Source organism: Drosophila simulans, chromosome X (assembly GCF_016746395.2).
Source record: "Drosophila simulans strain w501 chromosome X, Prin_Dsim_3.1, whole genome shotgun sequence".
Taxonomy (NCBI): domain Eukaryota; kingdom Metazoa; phylum Arthropoda; class Insecta; order Diptera; family Drosophilidae; genus Drosophila; species Drosophila simulans.
In genome coordinates, this window is record NC_052525.2 from 2327646 (window position 1) to 2354050 (window position 26405).

At 44.2% G+C, this 26405-nt stretch overlaps 1 protein-coding gene across 4 annotated transcripts; it reads left to right on the plus strand.

Annotated features, from left to right (window-relative positions):
* Positions 1 to 270: 270 nt before the first annotated feature.
* On the plus strand, positions 271 to 26303 carry LOC27207403 (PDF receptor). Of its 4 annotated transcripts, XM_016183090.3 has the most exons (11): positions 271 to 348; positions 2304 to 2568; positions 20588 to 21044; positions 21104 to 21214; positions 22135 to 22286; positions 22517 to 22774; positions 22837 to 23133; positions 23200 to 23463; positions 23516 to 23676; positions 23739 to 24006; positions 25243 to 26303. In XM_016183090.3, the coding sequence occupies exons 3-11, from the start codon at positions 20615 to 20617 to the stop codon at positions 25480 to 25482; spliced, it is 2181 nt and encodes a 726-aa protein (XP_016037874.1). In that variant the 5' UTR covers positions 271 to 348; positions 2304 to 2568; positions 20588 to 20614; the 3' UTR covers positions 25483 to 26303. The 4 variants fall into 4 exon arrangements, 3 of the variants coding, with proteins under 3 accessions (XP_016037874.1, XP_039153333.1, XP_039153334.1); XM_039297399.2 differs by lacking the exon at positions 2304 to 2568 and having other exon boundaries at positions 328 to 348; XM_039297400.1 differs by lacking the exons at positions 271 to 348; positions 2304 to 2568 and having other exon boundaries at positions 23739 to 24044; positions 25243 to 25277.
* The last annotated feature ends 102 nt before the right edge of the window (positions 26304 to 26405 follow it).

A 26405-nucleotide genomic window follows, 5' to 3' on the forward strand; every position in this document is an offset into this window, starting at 1 on the left:
ATTTATATGGCACTTGCAGGCGTTGCAGCTGTTGTTTTAAATTCCGCATTTGTTGCATCTTTTGTGCTCATTAGCATTGTGCTCCCCCTGCTGTTTTCCATACTCTTCCTGGTGATCCCCGCCTTTGACAGCCGCTTCAGCCGCTCATTATGGCTGCATGTGTGTAGCAAATAGCTCATAGCTTATAGCTCATAGCTCATAGCTCATTTAATATAGTAAATAGCAGTGGCTGATACTCGAGACAAGTTGCAGTCAGTTCCGATTGCGCCCCCAGTCGCCGGTCGCCCGTCAACGCCGCTTGATCGTCGGACCAAGTCGGTGCCAAGTTCATTCCGCAAATCCCATTCCGTAAGATTACCTACCGTTTGGCGGGCAGGCGGCACAGATTAGACGCCTAATCGGAATCGCCTAGGTGCCGGAGTTCAGGGCCAGTTCGCAAGCGCCTGCTACTATTGCTCGCCCAGATTTCGCCTTCTAAACCCAACAGCCGAAACATTTGATTGCATTCAACAAGAGTGCTGCCCCAGACTATCGCCCATCGATTTCCCATACTCGTTTTTTTTTTTTTGCTCATTTACGATCTCGGAAAACAAACTTCATCTGACAAATGAAACAAACAAACATCTGCTGGCCCTTCGAGTGATTGTTGCCTGATTTATGAATTCTGCACATTTTTTGTTTGGCCCAAACAAACACCAGTGTTCCATATGCGTGTGTGTGTGTATCTGTGTGTGTGCGGCGGCATTTGATTTATGAACGTGTGGAGCACAAGCGTTGCATTTGACCGCATTTCATGCAAAATGGGTCAGTCAGTCAGCCAGTCAGTCAGTCAGTCAGTCAGTCAGTCAGTCAGTCAGTCAGTCAGTCAGTCAGTCAGTCAGTCAGTCAGTCAGTAGTCATTCATCCCACTAGTCAGTGACTATAATTAAACATAGGCCGACCGATGCTGGCACAGTTTTGCCACAATTTTTCTCCAGCTTTTTGTGCATCTTTTCGTTTGTCCAGTGCAAATTGAAAAGCCAGTGTTGCGTCTGCCATGGCAGGAGTCGCAGCCGGATTACCCTGTAAATAGCTACTGATAACATTCGCATGAATGCGACTAGACGACTAGTTAAACCCACACTCGCTACTTTGAAAGGAGCGGGTATAAACGATTGAGGAGCGAATCAAAACGTGACTAGGCCAATGTTGACGTCGTTGCTGCTGCTACTAATGTTGTTGCTGCTGTTGCTGTTGCTGCTGTTGCTGCTGCTAATGTCGCTGATGCTGCTGCGTGCCTGCAACAGTTGCTGCCGCGACGCGTTGACGTGGGCGCATCGCTTTTTGCTTGTGACAGCGATTCGAGGCGCACATATGTATGACTATATATAGCGCCTCATATGTGCCGCCTTGCCCGAACTGGTCACGTGCTCCGCCGGAGGCATCAGTTGCATGCAGCGTGTAGCTGGTTGCAGCTGCAGTCGTGGTGCAGCAGACAAGGATGCAACTGTATGTTGCCTACTTCGCAGCGCGCTGCATGAGTGGCCTACACTTTGGCGCCTAATAAATCCAGTGATGATGATGAAGGCGTCGGTGTCATAAATCCTTTGCAGGGCATCCATCATTCGTTGTCACACTCGTTTTGCCACGTCAATCATCATTACGTAGCAGAAATTGTCACGGGAATTCGAAATTCATAGACAACCAGGCCCAAATGAATGGAAGTCCGTCGCAATTGTGGCCATTTCATAGTTTAACAGCCATCAGGAAGTAATTAATTTGCTCTTGGCAATTACAAATTTCACATAAATAGGTTACGCCCAGATTTGACATTGTTTCCGCCTTCCGTTTTCCAATTTGATAGTTTGTTTTTGGGACTTGTCAATGCGTGTTGCAGAACCGGAAGTGTTGCTTTCTCCGGCTTCTTGTTGTCACTATTTGGTGTAAATAGCCATTACTTTTGGGTGTGTTTGTTGCCGGCAGCGGAGATTTATGCTCACTCACTTTTTTCACGGCCAGGCAAAAGCGGCAAAGCGGGAAAAGCGACAGAGGCAGCAGTAACAGTAAACAGTAAACAAACAGGCAAACAAACAACAGTGAAACTTGCAGTTCAAAAAGAGAGGAAAGAGCGAAAGATTTCCCGATTTTCCCTGCAGTTGCACACACACACACACTGAGTAAATGACCGAGAGCCGAGCGGCGTTCGTGCATTGGCTTTTCCGCTCGGCTTTTTCCGCTTTTCCGTTAAGGATAAGTTGCTCGGCTGCTAGCCAGATTCTGTCATAACGGCTTCGGCACTCGTGGCGTTCGTTTCGCTTTTCCAGCAAAAATTAGCAGAGGCATTCGCCCAATTGATTTCAACCCGCTTTCGAAAACGTTTTTCAAGTTCATACTCCCACATTTTTTTTTGCTGTGCTTTCAACGCGAGTTTGAAATAAACAAAAAATTAATCAAATTAAAACAAAGATTTAACACCCAAAAAAAAAACTCGAAAACGCCAAGAAAATACAACACACATTTGAATCGAGTCCGGAACCCAAAAAAAAAAAAAAGAATTACCACCAGCAGTAGCAGCAGCGAAACCGGCGGGTGAGTGTTAATTGGTTAACAAACACGCTTTCAGCGGGTTAAATGCCATTCGGTGATAAAAAACTTCTTCTATTTGTGCGCTGTTTGCCGGCCTTTTTGTATTCATTCATTATTTGAGCGGATTGTTTGTTTGCTTTAATCTTGGCCCAACGGCTTCATTACGAACTCACAAAGCCAAATGATATAATTGTGGAAAATTATCATATCAGTTGGAAGCGGGCGATGCGGCATCCAACTATTTACTTATTTATTACCAATATTTGCAAGGTCTATAATCCAAAGTAAATGTGAAATAAATATATTATAACACAGAGGTAACTATTTTATTGAAAAACAACAACGAAAACAAATTTCAACGATATTTTGTGCAAAACTCATAGAACTTCTTTGTTTAATGAGCTCTATTCATCTCAAAAGTATTTGTTCAAAATGTTATAGTACCATTGACTTTGCTGTTTCAAAATGAGGACCAACTTTGGGTTTTATTAAGTTCAAAGATGCAATTTTTTAAGTTAGCTTTGTTTCGATTTCCGCACATTTGGATATTTTTTTCGAGCTTGTTGCGCATTCTGCAAATGGTTTGCGCAAATGGAAGCTGTGCACCTGCCATATTCTGGGATAAATATTTATGAACCCAAGCGGCGCAGATCCCTCCACTCATACTGACACGTCTATCTATCTATCTATCTTTGTATCTATACATCTATCTATCTATCTTTCTATCTATCTATATTAAATCGCCAGCGGTCAAAGTGTTTACACATGTCATACTTTTGATATAACTTCGTTATTGTCTGCTAAACAAGCTGTCCGTCCGCCACTCCATTTCACGTTTTCACATCTCGCCGAAACTTTGGGATGCATTCTCTGCATCTTTGCATCTTTGCATCTTTGTATCTTTGCATCTTTTGCACATGAAGCGAAGCAAACTACATTTAGTATTTATATTTGAAGAGTGTGCACTGCTACACACTCGTACACGAGTATATAGCACCCACAGCATGTATGTATGTAGGTGCATCTATGTTATGTGGACGAGGTGGTAGCTCGTTAGCATTGTCCAAAGTGCCGCGTGAAGTGTTTTTGTGTGCCGTGGAGGAGACTTTAAATGTCCTTGACTCGCTCTCTAATGAACTGGGAAAGGAACTGAGTTGGGCGGCGATTCCCAATGGGAGCACCTGTCCATGTGCAACCAGCCCGCCTGCCCACCTGCCCACCTCATTATCGGAACCGGCATCCTGTGGCCAACTTAAACGTTCTTGTAATCAAATTGTGCCACTTGCGGCACAGCCGTCCCCATCTCGACCACATCTGTCCACTTCACCACTTTGTTGCACTTCGAGAAAGTTTCCAAATTGTTGAGTCAATTAAATTGCAAGTTCGCAAGACCTTCATACTGCAGCTAAGTTATAAGCCGCAGGTAAAAGTTTGTGGGCCACCTTTTGCGCTGCTCGGCGAAATTAAATCGCTAATGCAACGCTGCATATTTTTGAAAGTTTGAATAAGTTGCAGCGCGTTCTTATTCCCAGATTTCGTTATGTAATTTTGTCGCATTAATATGCAGTTCGGAGTCATGATAGCTTTCAGTTAAATGCTTTACAGGCCCAATTTATTGTGAGATGATGTAATTTTCCGCGAATTTTCGCAGTGCAGCCAAAAACCCTTTCCTCGTCTGTCAAGTGCTTCGACCATTTCCCATTTCCCATTTTCCGCCGCCTTTCGCACGACAATAGTTCCTTTCGCTGGAACTGTGTCAATTGTTTTTTTTTTTTTCTGTTTTTCGGGAGACAAGTGCGGAATGTGTCGAGGCACAGCTAAATGTTTGGACGCGGATGCGAAGGCGAATTTCGATGGGATTTGTATGGGTGGGCATGGAGCTGGGATGCGCTCGGTGGCGTATGCGTAATGTGCAAATAGTGCCAGCGCCGAAAATTTGTTTATCAGCTGCGAGTTTGCCAGCAAGTGTCTAAACAAAGGAGGCAAGCGTAAACAAATGGGTCTATTTCGGAGAGCGATTCTCGGCCGCCGTCGACCGGCTACAGTGAATACAGTGAAGCCCCCCGGCGCGTGGACGGTGGCCCAGAAAAACCGTAAAGGAAACCAAGTTAAGGGCCCTTCAGCTAATTATAAGCCCCTGCCGTCTTAACCTGGCCCATAAGCCACTTACGAACCGACCGTTCAATATAAACGCAGAGAGAAGCGATCTGGGCCAAATCACAAGAAATATTCTGTATTTTCTTACGACTTTGCGGTAAAGATATAGAATTTGTGAACACTGAAACATGACTAATTTGCACTCAGATAAGATAATGAAAATAGGAAGATACATCTTGTAAATGTGAATAAAATTCACATTTCTGTGTGCAAAAATCCTTGATTTATTCTCTATAATGTACCTATGAACAATCCAGTGCAAATAATTTTCATATCAAGTTGTAAATATTTGCTCAATTTGCATTTATTTCACCCACGGAAATCGAAAATTCCATAGTGTAATATTTCGCTGAACTCGAGTGCAGCAGGGAGTTGAAATGAAATCGAATAAGCCACGACTTTGAAAAGGGAGTTGAGATGAGCCGGGCACTTCAAAGCTGGATCGCATGGTATCAAATGGGCTTTCAGGACCTGCAAGATTGATTGAGCACGTAAGTCCGATCTGAGTGGCGAATTTTCGTTAAATCCGATGTGGCAGACTACTTTCATCGCTGCGCACTCGTTACAATGTCAAAAACCATCCGGTTTGCCAGTCATAATTGTCGCGAGTGCTCAAATATCAATTGTTACGTAAGGCAAGTGAATCCGTTTCCAGCGCAACTAATTAATCACTCTTGGCTTCCCATTTAGCTCAGCTGAGCTTTCTGATGTTACGGGCTTATGGGGGCGGCGCCAAGTGAAAAAGGGGGCGTGGCGGATTGTGGAAAATTCTACGTTTTGTTTGGCACAAAATGTGATTGAAATGTAACCCTGAGATACAGAAGGGGAAACCAATTAATATCTGCCCTTCACATTGCAGGACCAACAACCGATGTATCTAAAAATGCACATTTATTAATTACTTTATTGTGTAATTTTATTTATTCGCATCCCTCGCACGAACGTGCAAGCCAGCTTTCCTCTGACCTCCAAATTGAAATCAAATTGCACTCGCTTTTCCACTACGTGAAAATCGTGGAAAATGTTTGGCTCTTCGGCGTTCAGAAAGCGCACCAAATACCCTTTCAAAATCATGCAAGAAGTTCGAATTTTGAACGAAGCAAAACATTGTAGATTTTAACAATAATAAGGATAAACATTAGTTGACTTCGACTTGCCAAATCAATTACAATTCAAAACTATTTTGAAACAGAGTAGGCAATGTATCGCCTTACTAAAATCACCATAAGCCCATGAAAATCGTGTTTTGGCCGTTGATCCCGAGGAAAAACAAGCGGTTTTCCCTTCTTGTTGCCGCGTGCATTTAACGCTGAATTTAATACATGTGAAAAACAATTTATTGGCATCAGCGAACGAAATCGCATAAAAACAGCCGATGGCGGTGAATTACGGGGGCACAAAAGGGATGTTGTTGAAACAATAAATCAATTATATAGTTTGTTTTTGGCATGTTTTTTTTTTTCCTTTTTGTATAAAAAAAACTTCGAAAGTAAGTGAGCACCGAGACCGATCCATGCTAAGTTTATTTTTAATCAGTCGAACGGGAAGAGGGAATCCATCGATTGACGTCAGTGGGGAAATGTTTCAAATGTTTGACGACGATGCAGTCTGATAATCGAAAAAGCGGCATGAAAAACGCTGCACGAAAATGTAGAAAAAATTTGGGCGAACCGGAAGTGATTTTCCAACGGAAGCCGGCAGTCATAAAATATAAAATGGAAACCTTCAATCCTACTTGTCCAGTTCGCTGTGACAATCGGTGAAGTAAATAACAAAAACATGATTAAATATAAGTATTCAATATAAAGAAATCAACGGAAAAATGCTTACAAATGATGTAAGAAGGCTGAAGAATGGCATCTATTTGTGTGCTTTACAGTTTATTTATGTTTAAAACGTACTAAATCAATATTATGCAGAAACTCAATGGTTACACAATTGTTTATTCTTGGACTTCAGCGCTTCTTCTTGCAAACACTTAATTATTTGTTTATGTGAACGCCTTCGAAATTGATTTACTTGCATGTTTGGGCATCACTGAAATATGGGATAATAAAAACTTAGGTTTGCCCACGCCTGTTTTATGGCAACTAGGATGTGCGAATAGTTCTGGACTTAGTTGCCACTAAAAGCATTTGCTCGAATCATGTCCTGCGGATTAAGGACCATGTGTGTGGAGATCGCACGACAAAACGCGACTTCGTTCTGCCGAAATTCCGAAATTCTGAAATCCCTCAAGTGCGAATTGTAAGAGTTAACTGTCAATGGGCTGTAACCCATACACCCATACACAGACATACACACCTACACACTCGCACAAAAGGATGCCAGGATGTGTTCCGTGTAGTTGTTGTTGCGGCAGTACTTTAAGCTAAATCGGCTTAGTGGAAGACAGACACACACACACCCATGATAAAGTGGGCGTGGCAATGGAGCGTCACCTCTTAAATTTATTTGCGCATTTGAGCGCATTTAAAACGGAATTCGACGCCCTAGGCAATTGTGTGAGTGACTGAGTGCAAGAGTATGTGTGGGATCCTTGCACCTACGACTAGTCTACGTGACTTTCATAATCCTTCCACTTGCACTGCGAAAATCACACAACCGAATAAACAATATTCTAAGGGTTTACCACCAGCAAAAACAAAAAACTATTAATTCGGCATATCATATCGTATGAAACAGATACAACAATTGTTGTATTCGACATCAAATTTTATTCTACCAATTTCGAAATATTAAGCGTTGACTTAATAGTTTGAATGGCAACCACAACTCTTGGTGCAACGAAATGCATGTCCATGCAACCGCAAGCCACAAATGCTTTTCATTTGCAATATCAATTTCAGTTACTGCCAATTAGGCCAGCATGCCTTATACACCTAATCTAAGCACAATTAGGTGAAGGAATCACATGTCACTTGGAGATAAATTTCCACATTTCGGCCAGTGCATGCCAAACTGTGATAGAGTCTGTCACGTTACGCGCCATTTTTCCCCCCCTTTCGAAGATTTTGTTATTGATTTTCGCCCACGTACATCCACACGACATGTAACACATTATTATGCCATACTTTTATTTTTCATTTCACTTTTTTTTTCTTTTTTTTTTTTTTGGGCCAGCAACTGCATTTGCCTTAGGCCAACAATGAGGGGAAGAAGCAGAGCAAGATGCAGTGAAAACAGAAGAAGAAGGAAAAAGCCAAGGGAGCGCTTCTTCTTCCTCATGTGACATTACATTGCTTGGCTTTGTGTACGCCTGTGGGCATATAAATACAGTCAAGCACACGCCAACATTGGTGTGGCTGCACAGCGAGAAGTTGCGGGTAATGTCGCAGTGTGACCCTGCTAGCGACACCGTGTCGAAAAGTAGGGCAATCCAATGCGATGTAACTTAGGAACTTAGGAGTAATGTAAATACCCATTTACTGGGTTATGGAACCTAAAAAACCGATCGCAAAGAAATGTAATCAAGCAACTTGCACAGTACGGACTATTTCGTTAGGTGTTTAAAGGCCCCAGCGTTGACTTGTTGTCAATTTCATTTGGCTGCCATGGCAATTATACCCCGAGACTTTCTAATTGAATCGACGCCATTAGAGCAGCGACTGTCCCCCACTTTCACCCACTTACAACCCCATTTGTGATCCTTAATTTATGCACATCTCAGTTGGCCTTGCCCAAGTCATGCAGCACATAATTGGCAAATTGCAATTCCCAGGACCACAAAGACGGCGACCGAGTAATGTCAAATGAAAGTTGCTGCCACGACCACTAGTCCTGCTCCGGGTACCAAAGACCCGACCCTCTCTTCTCCCCTTCTTTGAAAAATTCCCCTCGGTAAAATAAGCCAAGAAGGCAATTAGTCACTCAATGCATTGACAGCAAAATTTAAAGAGTGGCAGAATCTGGAAATCAACAATATGCGAACCCAGTCAACACATAGGGCCATCCCGACTGCTACACAGGAAAAAATAGTATGTCTTAAAGCACATTAATGAAAGTTGCATACGGATTTGGATAAGGATTGTGGGCAAATTCCGGGAGGAATACGAGAGCTTTGGGCCCACAAAACAGGCAGGGAAGGACATGACTTTTGGGCGGCCCAAGCCGCTAATTTCACTTAACTCGGTGGAAATTTGCATACGCCAGGTGCCGCATGAAACACTCCTGTAGTTGTAAGGCACTTTAGCCCACTCATAACCAATTCCCTTTGGGCCGCAACTATAAGCTGACTCTTCAACTTAATTTGGCAACATATTTAAGAGCCAAAGCCAAAAGCAGAGCCAAAGCCAATGGAAGAATGCCAAAAATTCGCTATTCGCCAGGATTTGTTTTTGGAGTTAAACTTATGTACTCAACACTCTTGTTGGCCACTTGACCTTATGGTACTTTAAGCTCATAATTAATAAAAGTTGCAACAATTGCGTAGGAAAAGAGCCCACAAATCGTTTTAATATTTCATAACTTCTTTACAACCTACGTTATTTTGTGGTCACGCCGCCAAGGGTTCAACGAACTGAAGAATAACAATTGTTGAAATCAGAAAATATAACAAAAATGTTTTTTGGTTCCTTTGTTAATAAATAAAAAAAATCCCCTTTTTAGGAATATGTTTACATTAAGAATAAAATAAACTTAACCATTTTAAAAATGTGTCCTTTAAAATTGCATCTTCCCATTTATCCACACATGATTGTGAAAGGAGGTAAAGAGCTTGCGAAGAATTATCCTTAATTTATTCTTACATTATAAGGGATGTGCTCTGTAAATATTTATAGTCTGGAATAAGGGAAACGGCGGAAGAAGAGGGAGAAATCCGCGCAAACCGAGAAAGTTAATTAAATGCCAAAAGGCGAATGGCTTAAAGGACACACACACCATCACATGACGCGGTCAGCTGTCTTTGTGCGTCCACATCTGTGTGTGCAGGCAGCATTTATAGTTTTTTTTTACCAAACAAGTGGCAAGGTCAGCCGTGAATTTTGATGGCAGGCCTAGTCGTCGTCGTCTGTTGCAAAATGAGAGGAGATGGCCCCAAAAAAGGGGTGAAATAGAAAAATAGGAGAGCAAAAAAGCACAAAAATCACAGCAAGGACAACAAGGAAACTCGGCCAGCGCCATTGGTCATTTTGGCGGCCATTCGCCGGCGTACGAAAAAATACAAACAATAATTAAAAACTTTCCCAGAGTAAAATAGAGGAAAATATCTGAGAATAGCTGCTAAGAGAATGCCTCTTTTCGAGTTCAGCTCGCCAAACTTTCCCCACTTCTCGCAAACTTTTCAATTGGTCGAGATTCACAGCTGAATTCCCATCGATGTCCAAGTGGACTTGGAAAAAAGGCATATTTGAAAATAAATGGCAAAGTAATAGGATCCAATAAAGGCGATTCAATTATTGGCAACCATTTCAGAGAAACCACGAAAAGGGAAAAGGTAGTGGAAAAATAGAAATGGCGACGCGGAAAACGAATGCAAATAACAAGGAATCTGCGGAATGCAATTATTAGTCAGCTTAACTTTTCTTCAAAGCTATACTTAAAGCTATTTACTTAACCTTTAAATGCTGGAAAATGGATTAGCAAACACTAGGATAAATTGATATATTCATTTCCTTTGTGCGGAAAGAAGATACCACATCAAGATCAAGGTCACACTGCATCTTGCCACACTCAAACGCACACATGGCCACACTCAAACACACATGCTACGTTTTTTACAGCAACTCATTTATAAGTAGAACAAGTGATGCATGGCAGTCGCCGCAGCTTTATATGCAAATCTTTGCTAGCCCCACCATCCCCCTCTCCCCCTCTTGCACACCCATCTCTTTACCGGGGCAAGTGGAACATTTTAAGCATGTGCAAACACACACAAACACATCGTATCGTGTTTGAGCTCGTTTCCCTCGCTTGCTGTCCAGCTCTGCTGATTAACATAAATGGCAGGCCAAACTGAGGGGACACAACACCCAAAACTAGGGGAAAAATCACAAAAATTCACAGTGAATCGAGATCAATTAAAGTACATTTTCAATGATAAGAAAGAACATTTATTCTTTAGTCATTTGAATTCGAACTCTATAACCGTTAAGCTATAAATCCTTTACTACCGATCTGGAAATTAACAAATGTATGCATTCAAAGGATATTTTTGTAGTAATGTTTCAAGTACTGTCTACATTCGTTTCGGAACTTGATATTGTTCGAAAACATTTCATAATCCCAATGTGGCTTTTCATCCACTGTTGCAAGACAAGAAGACTTGAGATATTGCGATTACAGTGGTCTCTGGGTATAACATTTCATTGCCGCATTGTCTTGCCTCTCCCCTGCCACGCCCATGCCTCGCGAACTGTGGGCAGTAAAAAAACGTGGCATGTGCCCCGGCTTTTGTTTTGTGTTTTGCGTTTTGCGTTTTGTGTGTGTGTGTTCGTTTATTTTTCCCTTTTTCTCCAAGCGTGTTTTGTGCCGGAACAATGCAACAGTTTTTGGCCTGGCCAACCAAGTCTGGCAAACAAAGCCAGCCGTAATAAAAATAACAACAATAATACACATAATACATAATAAGAAGAAAGCCTCCGTTCTCCCACCGCCTGCCCCACATGGAACAACCTCTTAGCGTTGTCTGATATTTCGGGCTCTTTTGTCTTCGGCGAAAGTGTGTAGAATGTAGAATGTGAAAAGTGCAGAGCGCAGCAGATAACTAAAGACTTAAGCATCCGCCCCCCTAGTGGGCGGGACGGAGCCACGCCCACTGCGAAGGAAGTTCGTCGATTTTGGCGATTAGCGAAGGAAAAGTCAATCGACAGCTCGATTGGGGAATACAAATTAGTACAAATTAAAAATATGTTAACTTGACTATTTGCTAAGCGTTAAAAGCAAGGCCAAATAAAAACTTATCAAAGAAAATGGGCATAAATTAACAAACATTAGAGAGCAGAAATGCCACAAAGTTAACCATGTAGAAATGGAAGTGAAATAAATTGAATACCAGGGAAAACATCCGAAACAAAGCCGAATTAAAAGTCGGTCGTGCAATCAATAAGCACGTAGTATTACGCAATCGAAATCAATTAACCGAAAAAATGAGAAGAGATTCTAGTTTAATGGGAGCAGAGCAGAGATTTCGATTTCCCATCGAAGAAATTCGAAATTCAGGCGTAATTGATAATCTAATTGCTGAAAGCGATATGGCATCTCATTTGTGTCCTTTTTCATCGAACGCAAAGCGATATAAATTATTTGATTAACTGATATGTTATTCCGGCTTATATAATTGTTTTTCATTTGATTTCATGCATATGTGTGTGTGTGTGTGTGAGCAATCGATTGGTTGTGGCGCCCGCATTGTTTTGCGGTCGCCGTTGCGTATGCGTAATGAATTTTACGACCCATATTAATCATACGCCATGTGTACGGGCTTTTAGTTGTTCTTGTTGTTGTTATCGCCGCGCACTAACTGCACTCGATTCAATTAGTATGCGAAATTAATCGAAGCGCGAATTACTGGACTCCAGCCAAGTCCAATTAGCCGGGAAGTCCGACGAGTCGTCATCCCAATCGCAAGCCCAATCGCAATCCCTTTGACATTGTTGCCAACGGACGCTTATTATCTAATCAGACAGCGAGTCCTGCTGTCCCGGTTTTCAGGGACATCCTTGCCAGCATTTATCGCCCTGGCAACAGCGCTCTCCAAGGACTTTCCGCGAAGTCAGGTTAGAATTCTGCTTAACACCACGGATTCTTCAACTAAAAAAATAATTGCACAATTAAAAAACATGGCCATTTTCGAAATTCATAGCCCCATTTGCGCAATATAGATTTAAATACTATTTAATTGATTCAATTATAGTGAAGTTATCACCTCTGGTGATGCAATGAGCCAAGCTAGCCGAATTCTGCACTTTAATCCAGCGATATTTTCCTTGCACCGTTTTGCCATATTTTTGCTAACCAAGCAAAAAACAGTGTTTCCATCTTGTCTGTGGTTTTGCCGAAATCCAACCAGCTTCAAACTTATGCTAATCCAAAGTACACTTTCAAAAATAAAGTGTGCTAAAAGTCCCTGGTGCAGATGTTCATTTAATAGCGGGAATATTAAGTGCCACATTTTCGTGGCATTTCACCACCAGTGTAGTTGTGTCCATGCAATTCCTGTAAAAACAAGGCCAACGGGAAACTTTCGAGGCACGTTTTTTTTTAAGTGTGGAACACGGAAAACTGGGCATCCAAACGGAAACCCAGAACGCCGAAAAACAGAACGCAGGAAACATAACTGCAAAGCGCAGCAAAGTATGCTACATAATTTTTTGCAGCACGATAAACTCGTATATGGCGTAAATGGTGGATGCGGGGGCATCTAGTGGATCTAGTGGGGCAGTAAGCTGCTTGGCCGGCTCAAAGCTCACAAAGGGAATGCCCAAGAAGGCGGTGGCGGTTAAAAGTGGGCGTAGCCACTTACCGACTGCCACATGTATGCGAATTGTGTGAATAGTGAAATGCGAAACGCAAAATGCGAAATGCGAAATGCTAAATGGAAAATGCAAAATGCAAAATGGGAAATGTGAGCGGAAAAAAGCTGGCAAAAAGCGGCGGTAGGTGGGCGGGCAATTAGCCAACCGCAGTCAGCTGTTAGCGGATGACCCTTGACCTTGCTGCCACATCAACGACCCTCAATTAAGAGCCAGCCACCCAGGACACTCCACTCGATTGGCTTAATCCCCACCTGACAGCAAAGTCGAGTCCTTTTGATCCGTAATCCGTAATCCGTAGTCCGGATTCCGCCTCCCGGATTCCATTACAATTTCACATGGCAATCCTGGATGGCAGTGAGTGGGTTAACCTCGCTGCGCACTTTGACAGCGGCTGTCAGTGGGTTAAGTCCACCGAAAAAGTTAAACAATATGCAGCTCTTGGCTTTGAGTTTCTCTCGCTCCCTCTCTCGTTCTCTCTCTCTCTCTCTCTCTCTTTCTCCTTCACTTCCTGCCTTACTCGCTCGACATTCTCCTCTTTCCACTTCCGGTTATTGACGGCAGTTCAGCTCCGACTTGGCCATTAACATTCAGCTGCAGTTATTTCGTATGCCATCTGCGCTGATTGAATTCGAACCGTCCAGTGGAATCACTGGAGAAAAACGGCAGTTGTTACGGCCCAAAAACTCGCTGCCCTCAATCAATGTTGACCCAGTTCTCAGGTGTTTCAGCCAGTAGTTTTGAGCGAAGACTGAACCCGTTGATAGCTAAAAAAATTTTGAAATAACATTATTATGCAAATGCGAATAAAACATCGAAATGTTTTCGAGTGCCGACATGCAAGAACATGCCACTCGTTTCTTTCGCAGCCTTCTGTTTTGACAGCCTCTTATTAATGGCGAAAAAAAAATGGCGGCAGCTTTTGATGCTGTTCGAAATTAGAAAGCATGTGGTTCACGGCGAAATTCCACTTTAAAACTAAAAGCACAGGTAGCGTTGCTCAATCGTGAGCTAAATAAGTGAACTTCCAAGGATAGCCATTGCGAAAACACCTCTCGAAATCACTTCACTCACTTAAAACCATTACCGCAAAAGGTTCCGTCTGCAGGAATTTGATGAATATTTTCGACCGTCTTTGTTGCAACCAAAAAAAAAATGAAAAGGAAAAGGAAAATGCGAATCCGAAGAAAAGTGAAGCAAACGTGTGGTGATGTACGGAAAAATGGGAGCATTTCCTCACACATTATTTCACGGGCTTCACATCTGCTAGCCAGGATGGGCTATCCCAACCCCATCCCATCCCATTCAGCGACATAACAAATCGAACCCTTGAAGCCCCTTTCTTTCTGGACACCGATAGATAGATCTAACAACATTCAATGACAATCACGGGGCAAATTTTCGATTGGTTTGCGAGCAACAGCGACATAATTACGCGTAATTGTATTGCGAACAATTAGGGGCGAATCATTATTATTTTCATGTCATTCGAAACGCAAATCAAAGCCGCCGAAGCAGATAAACGAGCCGAGAGAACGGTGAAGATACATCTGCGGACGCCGCAGATGTATATATGTATGTAGATTCAGATTCACGGATAGTCGGCGATGCAGGAAGGCTAAAAAGCGGAGGAGCAGGAAGGCAGCGACCACAACAATCAGCCAGCGAACCAAAACGAGAGTTACGAGAATTATTCTGGCAGTCTGCCAAATATATTAAAAAAAAACAACAAAGCTGCACTGCGCGAAATGAAGGAGTTACCTTCTAATAGGGAAATATGTAAATCTTAAAAAATTCAGGTATTTAAGATAAGAAACTATGCTATGTATGCATGCTGATGGTATTCACGCATACAAAACATTTTTCGACGACAATGTGGAGCATGAAATGTTTGAACTGACCCCCCATTTCGCCGAGTGTGCATACCTATGTGTGTGTGTGTGTGGTCCTGGGTGGGCAGAAAAGCGCCAGAGCAGCGCAGATCCTGTTGCCTCGTTGTCAAGGTCTGGCTGCGACTTGTGCCGGGCTAACGAGTAAAGAATTTCCTTCGTGGCCAGAGCTTAGTGGGATGGGTCGACCGGGAGTGGGTGGTGGGTTACTGGTTGGGTCGACTGGGTGGATTGTGGGCTGCCAGGCAGCCAATTTGGGGCCACTGCCAGCAGCCTGGGCCACAAAACGTCGAGGTGAACGAGAGCAAACAACGAAGCAACGAACCTTGGACTACACCCTACACTACTCGAAAGATGTTTACTTATGCCGCAGGTTGCTTCCCAACCGCTAGGCCTTTTTTTTTTTGAGTGTACGATGGGTGGGTAGGGTGGTTGGGCGACGGTCCATCTCCATCAACAGGTGCCCGTTAAAGCCCTGCAAATTTGAATAAACATTATGTAACTAGCTTATTATTGTGCAACGCTGTAACGAATATTTCGAGCTCGTGTTTTATGCAAACTGTTTGCGTAAGTCCCACCCCGAATTAGGTTGGTCAGTGAACTCCTGCGGATGCTGCACGATTGCATAATGTGTCGGAGCTATAAATACATCGTGATCAATTATAAGGCGGCCTAACGAGTGACGCAAGATGTTGGCCATTGTTGGCCAAAAGATGGCATTTATTTAAAAACCCAATCCTGGATTAATACCAATCGTGCGCTTGGACAAGACAACTGCCAACGAAATGGGTTGGAAACCAATTCAAGGGAATTCATTTGGCACGACAAGCACTCAAATTCAATTGACATTTAATGGTATTAAGAAGAATCACCAACCAATCGAGGCAAAACGGAGCGGCGATTAAACAAAGCAGTAAACTCTTTTGTGGCCTCGAGAATCGACCACCCTCTGTCCACTTGGAAGACAGTAATCCATTGAGGATGCTTAATTCATCGATAGCCATGCCGAGCGTCTTTTGTCGGTGGCAATATTCCTGTGGCGTCTCGCATTGACACATTGCACCTGCCACCGGACGGCACAGTGAACACTCTGGCCCAGGTACGGGTAGCCACGGTCCGGGCTTCACTGTGGAGCACCATAGAGCACTGTAACTGTAACTGGCAGTGCCAACAAATGGCAGTAAGTGCTGCTGGGCCAGGCCAGCACGTTCTGTCCCGATGATATTGATTTATAGAGTGTCAATCTGGCAAATTGCACAGCAATAGCGTAATCAGTAATGCAACAGTTGCACACACTCAGCCATTCGTACACTCTGGCATTTTTCGGAATTTTCCACAGGCGAGGAAAATCGGGCTAAAGCTGTGCGGCATTCAACATGGGGCATGGGGCATGGGGCATGGGGCGCACAAAACAACTTGACGAGCTGTCAAAATCTGTTCGGTCTGTCAAACGGATTTCAATACAAAATATCAACATGGAAATCGGCGGAGCGAAATCGTGAGGCCCATTCATTAGAATTTCGCCCCCGGAATTTCCCCTTTTCGTTGGGTTTTCTTCGCTTATTCAATTACAAGCAAGAGACCAAGACACTAGCATCGATCCAAGATGCGAAGCGTAACAAAACTGTGGAGAACAAAAAGCGCTCAGCAGCTAAATGCACTGAGCGAAATGGGTGTGAATGGAAATAGTCAATGATTCGGTTGCATGCTATTCTAAAGTATTTCCATTCATCGATTTAAACAGAAAGTGAGCTGAAATTACACGATTGTGAAGACCAGCTATTCATTTTTTCCAGTGTAGCCAACTGCAAACAGTGGCACTTTCAATGCCAAATTGTATAAGCAGCTGCAGTGGCTCAGCCAAGCGGCAAATGTCCTGCGGTGACAAAAGCAAAGCACCACCCACTCCGGGAATGCTGCAAGATTGTGGCCAAAAGGTGATGTAACCGTGACCCCCGCCCTCGTCCCAAGCTACCGAACTACCATCTACCATCTTCGCCAGAATAGGCTTTTAATGTGGCCACTTGTCTGGCCTCGTTCTTCCTGGGAAATCCCTAAAATTTAAGATTCATTTGGCTGCTGCTTAAACATTGGGCCATCCGAACTCTCACTCAATTGGAAAACCCTTTGTGGCAACTTAATTGGCCCGGATCCACAGACTACAGTGCGTTTCGCAAACGAAGGGATGCAAATGTAAAGACCACGCTGCAAGTTAAGTAATTCAGATTGGTTGCACTTGCAATTAGAAAATCCTTTGTGCCGCCCCTAATTGGCACAAACACAAATGCAAGCCAACATTAATGAGCTGCCGACACCGGAGTTATGACCAAAGGATTTAGTTTAAAGTGCGCTCTTGAGTATTTATAACTATTATTAAGTGACCCAATTGTTAGGTATTAATGTTTTGCAGTTCACAATAATTGAAATAGGTTCGAATAAAACTTAATTAAGCCCAATTTAATTGGGCCTACTCTCCCGAAACGCACTGTACTTGCTATGGCAACTCTGGGCTAAAGAAACCCCGCAGTGAAAAGTCTTTTTGCTTGTCAAATAGCGCGAAAACTTTTCAAATAGCGTCGCTAGCCGCCAAACCAAGCCCAACCAGTTTTTCGTGCACTTCCACCCGCTTTCCACACGCTTTCCACCCGCTTTCCACACGCTTTTCCGTCACCCACTTCACCACTTGGCCCACTAGCCTTTTGTTAGCGAGCATTGGCCCATTCAATGCACTTCGTCTCGCTGAATGGCGGCTCTTGAGATTCATTTTCTTTCATTTTCCCCATAATTATGGCAAAGAAATATACGAAAAACACGCCCCAACGCCTGCAGATGAGTTTTCTCCCCGTGGCTCTGCGATTTTTCCCGGCCTACCGTAAAGGAAAACACCAAGTCTTGAAACACCAAAAAACTTCGACTGCACTTGTGGGCCGATGAAAATGTTAAAACAATCGATCGGCGAAAGGGCACGCCCATTATTTAGGGCTCAATCAACCCAATTTTCAAGTCGGGCGACGTCAGCTGAAATTACTTTATAATCCTGTTGATTGCTGATTGCACTTATTGCACATTTAAAGCTCCGTGCGACTAACGAATTTAAATCCACATAAATCCTGATTGCCTGTCACTATCCACTGCGAGTAGCCACCATCAAGTGGAATTGACAAGCTATTTGGGGCATTGCAATGCGTGTTAAATAATTGAATTGCTGAGTGTTCAATAAGAAAGTTGATTAATTATTCAAACGGCCCAGCATGTTGGGTTTCGAAATTGTTGTAAACAATCGAGTCCAAGCTCGTTCAATTATCGGCCTGAAAATGGATTGCTCAAGTTAAAAAAATATGCCAAGGGCGTGATAAATATAAAAATGTGCTTATGTGATATGCAAGAACATTTTGATAAACAAATTTGTAATAACAATAATATTTACACACAAACAAGCTGCAGTGCAACAAACCGCTTTCCTCAATGTGATTAAATTTTAGTTACTTTCCGTTGCGGACTGCTGCTAACTTTAAAATGCACAAGTATTTAATCGGTTACCGGAGCACCTAACCCCTTAACCCCTCAACCCCTGACCCCTTAACCCCTGGCCATCGCATTTTAACCCGCACGCTGCAACTGCTGCCAAGTGACCCAAATCAGGGTCTGCCGTCAGCTTGGAGATGCCGAGTAGCGGGATCCAGCATCCAGCCAGTTGGTTATCCAATCCAATCCAATCCAAACCAAGCCAAGCCAAACCGTTCCCAATCCCTGGCTCCTCCACCAGCTTTTCAGTCGCTTTGGAGGGGCTTTTGCGCTTAGTTAGCTTAATTACGAGCGCGAGCTAAGAATCGGTTCGCTGCGGCGATAAGCATCGATTGGCAAATAAGCGCAGAATTCAAGGTCTTAATTACTTAATAATATATCTTAAATATATATATATATATATATCGTTGGTTTTTTGCGCCGTGGGAGTGCTTAGTCGTTTTTGCTAATGCTGCACTTCGTCTGGCGCTGGCGCTTATGCAACCAAAATACATATTGAGCAGTACAAAGCCAGAGGAATGCCCCCAGGGATGCGGAAATGCGGAAGATGCAGAGATGCACAGATGGTTAGCTGGGGGGGGAGTGCGGCCGTGTGGGCGGAGCATATCCTGCATGCATGCATTCGTGTGCAGCGACTACTGGCGAAATTGAAATTCTTATGAAATTATATAAAATGCACTCAAAGGCATTTTTGGGGCAGCTTAGCAACACAAGCAGCAACATGGGCGAAATGTGCAACTTTGGCCACTTTGGACGACCGTCCTCCGCATGGCTTGTTTACGCAATTCCGGAAGTGAAAAAAAATAAAAAGTTGGGGCAAAAGCAGCGAATGGCAACGTGTTTCCTGTGCCATTCCGCCGCCATTTGCGTGGTGCCCAAGTTGCTGCTGCAGTGCAACCAAGACAGGAAGAAATCATAATTTGTCGTGTGCGATTGTCATTGAAGTAATTTACATTCCGTTTAGCCTTGGCCATAAATGGCGCAGAAGAAACTATGTGATGCCGTCATTAAAATGTGAAATCTTGTTTTTCACAAAACGTGGCACTAATGATAAACAAGCTGTGTTTTCAATTGGGAATTACTCCATTTGATAGAAGCAAGATCGTTGGCCGCATCATCAGTAGTTTCCAGGACCTTGAGTCCTTTATACCAAGTGTTAGCTGGCCATTTTAATCTGTTCCTTGTGCAGAGATTACACTTCTCCGAACAGAACCGACACGTAAATTGGAAAAGGGCCAGCGCAACTGTTGGCATTGGAATCCATCACATAGCCCGGCCCGTAGTTCCTCCTCCTGCTGCACAGAAAGAAATTCGTATGTGGCGATCGTTGCCATGCCCGATGGAAACTTACATGGCGCCATGAAAAGTATTTGAAATGTGTAAACAAACCCACTTGTTTTCTTTTCTGCGTGTATGCGCTCCTGGCCGTTTGCCATTTCGCCAGACATAATCCCGACAATCGGTGCGATGTGGGTGATACGAGTGCGAGTGCGAATGCCAATGATATGTGTATGTACATATGGCGGCGTAGCGTGTGGGCGTGATGTTTGCACCCCGGTGCAGCGGGACTATAAATAAGCCGGGTATTTATTAGGGGCAATCATAAACTGCGTTAACGAGAATAAGATCCGGTAAACAAAGGCGCCGGTCGACGTACGTCTCATTGTGCGATAAGCTTTCAATTAAATCTGACCCGGATAACGGGGCGCATGGGTGCGGGAAATCGGAAACGAAAACGAAAACGGAAGCGGAAATCGAAATCGAAATCGAAATGGAAAGAGATCAATTTCCAATTGCAGCCAGTGCATGCATGTCCATGGGTCCAATGCTAATATCCAAAGACAAAGCTCCATGCTCTGGAGGTCGTGTTCGCCATGCAGACTCATTGGTTGGTTGGGTTTGGATTTTGTCATAGAACGATATAACTCGATATAAAGCTGATGCGTTAATAACAAGGTATCAATGTTCGCTTTGCAGCACATTTACTATGTGGTCGATGGCAAAATGACCCTCCTGTCGAACATCCTCGACTGCGGAGGCTGTATTTCCGCCCAGCGCTTCACCCGCCTGCTGCGCCAGTCCGGCTCATCGGGACCATCCCCATCTGCACCGGCGCCCGGAACATTTGAATCCAAATCCATGCTGGAGCCGACATCCTCGCACAGCCTGGCGACCGGACGCGTGCCACTCCTGCACGATTTCGATGCCTCGACAACGGAATCGCCGGGAACCTATGTCCTCGACGGTGTCGCCAGGGTGGCCCAACTGGCACTGGAGCCCACCGTCATGGACGCACTGCCGGATCCGGACACGGAACAGGTTCTCGGTAATCTCAACAGCAGCGCGCCCTGGAATCTAACGCTTGCGTCGGCGGCGGCCACCAATTTCGAGAACTGCTCGGCGCTTTTTGTCAATTACACCCTACCACAAACAGGTAACTAAATCCTAAAATCTTTTAAATCATATTGCAGTATATATTTCTTGCCGGAACAGGACTCTACTGCAATTGGACCTGGGACACATTGCTCTGCTGGCCACCCACTCCGGCTGGAGTCCTCGCACGGATGAATTGTCCCGGCGGCTTTCATGGCGTAGATACGCGCAGTAAGTAACTTAAAAACACTAAAAATTTAGCAGCCGAAAAGAGAACACAACCAAAATGCCGAGTACAATTAGCATAATTAATTGTTGAAGCTGTTTAGCTGTTTAGCAGCCACAAGCGATTATCTATTTGCCAGCTTTATGACTTTTGCCGGCTTGTTAGGAGTCAAAAGACATGTCCTGCGGTGTTTATCCCCATCCACACGGCACATCTGGCGGTCACAATCATACGGATCATTAGCTGGGAATCGGTTCAAGTGCTGCACGGCAAACAATTACTTGATTCCGTATTCATCGAAAGGATGTCAATATTTACATGCATGACTGGGGCGTCCACTCAACCGCACTCCCAGTCGGGGCCGCCGCCCCTCCTTGGCCCCCGAACAACGTACATATACAATATCCCGACGAGGTCACCACGAAACTGGGACGAAAGTGGGCGTGGACATCGCCGGGGGCTGTCCAGGTGTTCCATGTGCACCCTCGAGCTCCGCCAGTTGAACAGGGTTTAAAACACCAGCCAATCGATTGCTTAATTACGATCCTAAATGCTTGCTACCCCTCCGATGATTTAAACGTTCTGCAATCGGGAATTGCTATTTAATAACCATGGGCGAAATACACTGAGCGAAAAGATTCTAAGTAGCTAAGTAGACTTGCCACCCAATTTTTCCATAACTTTAAATGTGCGCTTGTGGTGCCAAATCTGGTTATATCGAACCATATCTGTTAGGAATTCTTCGAGTGCATTATTGAGCTATGGCCTCATTTCTCCGGGCCACGTCTAGATTTTTAGCCCCAATCTTTCCAACTGGACGAGGTCGGTCGCCCATTCGATTGGCATAATTGCACTTGTCAGTCAGTGTGTCAAAGCTCGATTACTGTCATTAATCCGACCCAACCCCCTCTTTTTCGGTTCGCAGAATTCGCCATCCGAAAGTGCGAGCTGGATGGCCGATGGGGCAGCAGGCCAAATGCCACGGAGGTGAGTCCGCCGGGATGGACGGACTACGGGCCGTGTTACAAGCCGGAGATTATCCGTCTCATGCAGCAGATGGGCAGCAAGGACTTCGATGTGAGTTGAATTCCTTCTTTCCACACTACATAATGCAGGAATCATAACACCTGTTTCAGTTAAAAGTATTGTTTAAATCCCAACCCAAATTCCAAATCAAGGGTTTTGAAATTGCCTAATAAGGTTCTAAGATTTTTAGGTGATTTTAAAGGCCTGGTTACATTTTTGATAATAGTTTATAGTAGTAGTTATAATTCAATTTCTTCCAACTGGTTTGCGATATCCTTCAGGCCTACATTGACATTGCCAGGAGGACTAGGACCCTGGAGATCGTTGGCCTCTGCCTCTCCCTGTTCGCCCTGATAGTCTCCCTGCTGATCTTCTGCACATTTCGCTCGCTGCGAAACAATCGCACCAAGATCCACAAGAACCTCTTCGTCGCCATGGTGCTGCAGGTGATCATCCGCCTGACCTTGTACCTCGACCAGTTCCGGCGGGGAAACAAGGAGGCGGCCACCAACACGAGTCTCTCCGTCATTGAGAATACGGTAGGCTTAACAAAGGGATCCCCAAATATGGGTGCTTAAGTTCGATATTATGTATTATACAGCCCTATTTGTGCGAGGCATCCTATGTACTGCTGGAGTACGCTCGCACCGCCATGTTCATGTGGATGTTCATCGAGGGCCTTTACCTGCACAACATGGTCACGGTGGCCGTTTTCCAGGGCAGCTTTCCCCTCAAGTTCTTCTCGCGACTCGGCTGGTGTGTGCCCATTCTGATGACCACCGTGTGGGCGAGATGCACGGTCATGTATATGGACACCTCGCTGGGTGAGTGCTTGTGGAACTATAATCTCACGCCCTACTACTGGATCCTCGAGGGGCCACGACTAGCGGTCATACTGGTGGGTAATATCAACTGTTGATCGCTGTGATCCCCTATTCACCCAACTAAAACCATCCGCATGCAGCTCAACTTCTGTTTCCTGGTGAACATTATCCGAGTGCTGGTGATGAAGCTGCGTCAATCGCAGGCCAGCGACATAGAACAGACTCGCAAGGCCGTTAGAGCGGCTATAGTCCTACTACCACTTTTGGGTATAACCAATCTCCTGCACCAGCTGGCTCCTCTGAAAACGGCCACGAACTTCGCGGTCTGGTCGTATGGCACCCACTTTCTCACCTCGTTTCAGGGATTTTTTATAGCGCTAATTTACTGCTTTCTAAATGGCGAGGTAAGTCATCAAGTACAAGGTACAGCTTTCACTTTTTCTAAATATTTGTTAGGTTCGTGCCGTGCTACTGAAGAGTCTGGCCACCCAGCTGTCGGTGCGTGGTCATCCGGAGTGGGCGCCGAAAAGGGCATCTATGTACTCGGGTGCTTATAACACGGCGCCGGATACGGATGCAGTGCAGCCTGCAGGAGATCCATCGGCCACTGGAAAGCGGTAAGCCTGCGCTTTGTGCACACCCCAATTTGAAACTCCTTACATCAATTAAAAACTCCCAGAATATCACCGCCGAATAAAAGGCTGAATGGAAGGAAGCCGAGCAGTGCCAGCATCGTGATGATCCACGAGCCTCAACAGCGCCAGCGACTGATGCCCCGGATGCAAAACAAGGCGCGGGAAAAGGGCAAGGACCGGGTGGAGAAGACGGATGCGGAAGCGGAGCCGGATCCGGCCATAGCCCGCATTCACAGCAAGGAGGCGGGCAGCGCGAGATCGCGGACTCGCGGCTCCAAGTGGATAATGGGCATCTGCTTCCGGGGTCAAAAGGTACTGAGAGTACCGTCAGCGTCATCCGTGCCACCCGAGTCAGTTGTATTTGAGTTGTCAGAGCAGTAGACCAAACCTAGCCTAACTAGTAGATGTAGCCATAGCCGTAGCCAAATAGCCGTAGAAGTAGCCAACGCCATGTAGCCACCACCACAGTAGCCAGCACCCACACATCGGACCGGAAATGCCCCCAAAGATAACCCAGAACCCGACTATTCCTGCATCTCCCATCGACCCACCAAGAAAGCCAGCTGGAAACAGCACATATGTAAATTACCCCAACAAAATATCGCAGTTCTAATCCCCAAGATCATTTCGAACAGAAAGTAAGCTCATTGTTTTGTAATTCTAATTAAACTAATAGACATTTTATTTCAATAGTTATATTCGCTTGCCCTCCTTCCTTGCTACCCTGTAATTATGTAAATACATACATACCTTTATTTGTGTAAGCCAGATCCAAACCCTTTCCAAAAACTAGAAATCTCCTATCCTTTCGAAATCGGCTAATCCTGCGAAAATTCAAATTTTCTCTACAAGTTTTACAAAATATTTTTGATGACAATAAATTTCCAATAGCGCCACCTTCTGTTCTGGACACGCAAATACACTCAAAAACACTCGCACACGGTTCTTACTCGATGAATATTTCAGCAAAACTTCAGCGGCATGTTCTTTTACTTCTACTATTTATATTTAAATATTAGATTGAAATATTTAAGTGAATTAACACAAACTTGCGGTAACTGCGCAGTGTGGCCAGGCATTGTGAGCCATTAGAACTTATTACATAACATAACTGAATTAGTTTGCCCAAATTGTATTGACATTGTATAAAGAAACTCACCTTTAGTCACCTGGTAAACTTCATCGAATTCCGTTGATTATTTATTTATTTGTTAACAGCTTTCTTATTGGTTGTACTTGTTTTTACTTTCTCTTTGCCACATTGATTTGCTTACACTTTCCGTTCCTGAGCTGGTCACACTGCCAGATGCGATCTATCACGTTCACTGCAACTGCCTTGAATTTTGCTAGCTGCGCTTTGTTGTGCAACAAAAACTTTGCCACAATCGATATTTTACTAATGGGGTCCGCAATCGGAGACACATAAATGCAATAAATATCTTTTTGGCCATTCTCTCCTCCTTGTTTCTCACTCAAAATGCGGCTCTCTTGGCGGACTCTTTTCGTCTTCTTTTTCTTCTTTCTCGCTTTCTCGCCTTTCGTTTGCAGGACAAATGTGTGATGCCGGGCTCGCAAAAGACGCAGCAAATATTCATGACGTCGCAAATGCCGCCGACGTCGACGCTGGCAGCGGTCGCAACAACAATTACCACAACATCAACAACAACAACCGCAGCGGCAGCCAAAACAACAATAGCATCCATTGCAACCATCGCGACGATAACAAAGTCGAAGGCGAAAGCCAAAGCGATTTCGAAGAGCCATCAAATACAAATGCCGAAAGCCTAGTGCATCTCGCTCTTTTTACCGCTCACACCAGCAACACACACCGAAACACAATATTCACGTCCAACCGCAGGCGCAACTGTTCTCAAACTAACTGAAATGCCGCGAAGTATGCTCTCTTTGTGCAAGCAGTGAGTTCGATAAGTCGGATATCGATCGATACACGACACACACACACATACATACATATATCCTATATTTTTGTATATTTACCAACAGCAGTTGGGCCACAGTTTTTTTTGCACATGTGTAAGGGAGTGCGCTGATGAATGTAACTGTTAATCTTTTTTTTTTTCTAAATAAGCTCAATATACATAGATGTAACGGTATTTACAAGAGCATAGATAAAGCATACATATTTACATACCTGTTATTTACACGGATGCAAGCAGAAGAGAAATGCCGGAGAGTAGTTCGTACATCTAATACGAGTATATATGTACATACATATGTGTACACACATAACGAGAGTACAAAGCACATGGAATGGTAACGAGGAACAAACAGAAACAAACGGAAATTGAACGTATCACATCATCTGATCTGCGATCAGTGCGAATGTCGAATATTCATTACCCTAGCTTTAAGCTTACAGTGCATTTTAAGTGGAATATCTTGTGTGTGGAATCGTGTTTGTTTTCAGTTTTTAGTTTTGGTTTCCTACTCGCTTCACGCAATTTCGAAACTAAGAATTCAAGCCGAATTTAAAAAGAGAGGAATCTAAGAACCAGATCCCCAGTGGTCGTCAATGGCAAACTATTACGTGTATAAGGCTAGTTGGAAAATGAATAAACATGATTTTATATGCATACATCTAAACTTCACTCGGCTGTCGTCTACTTTTTTCATCTGGATTTGGGATCGGGCTCGGGATCCATTAGGTGTGCCGTTTTTGGATAGGCACGTGCCGCTCGTGAATCCCCAAA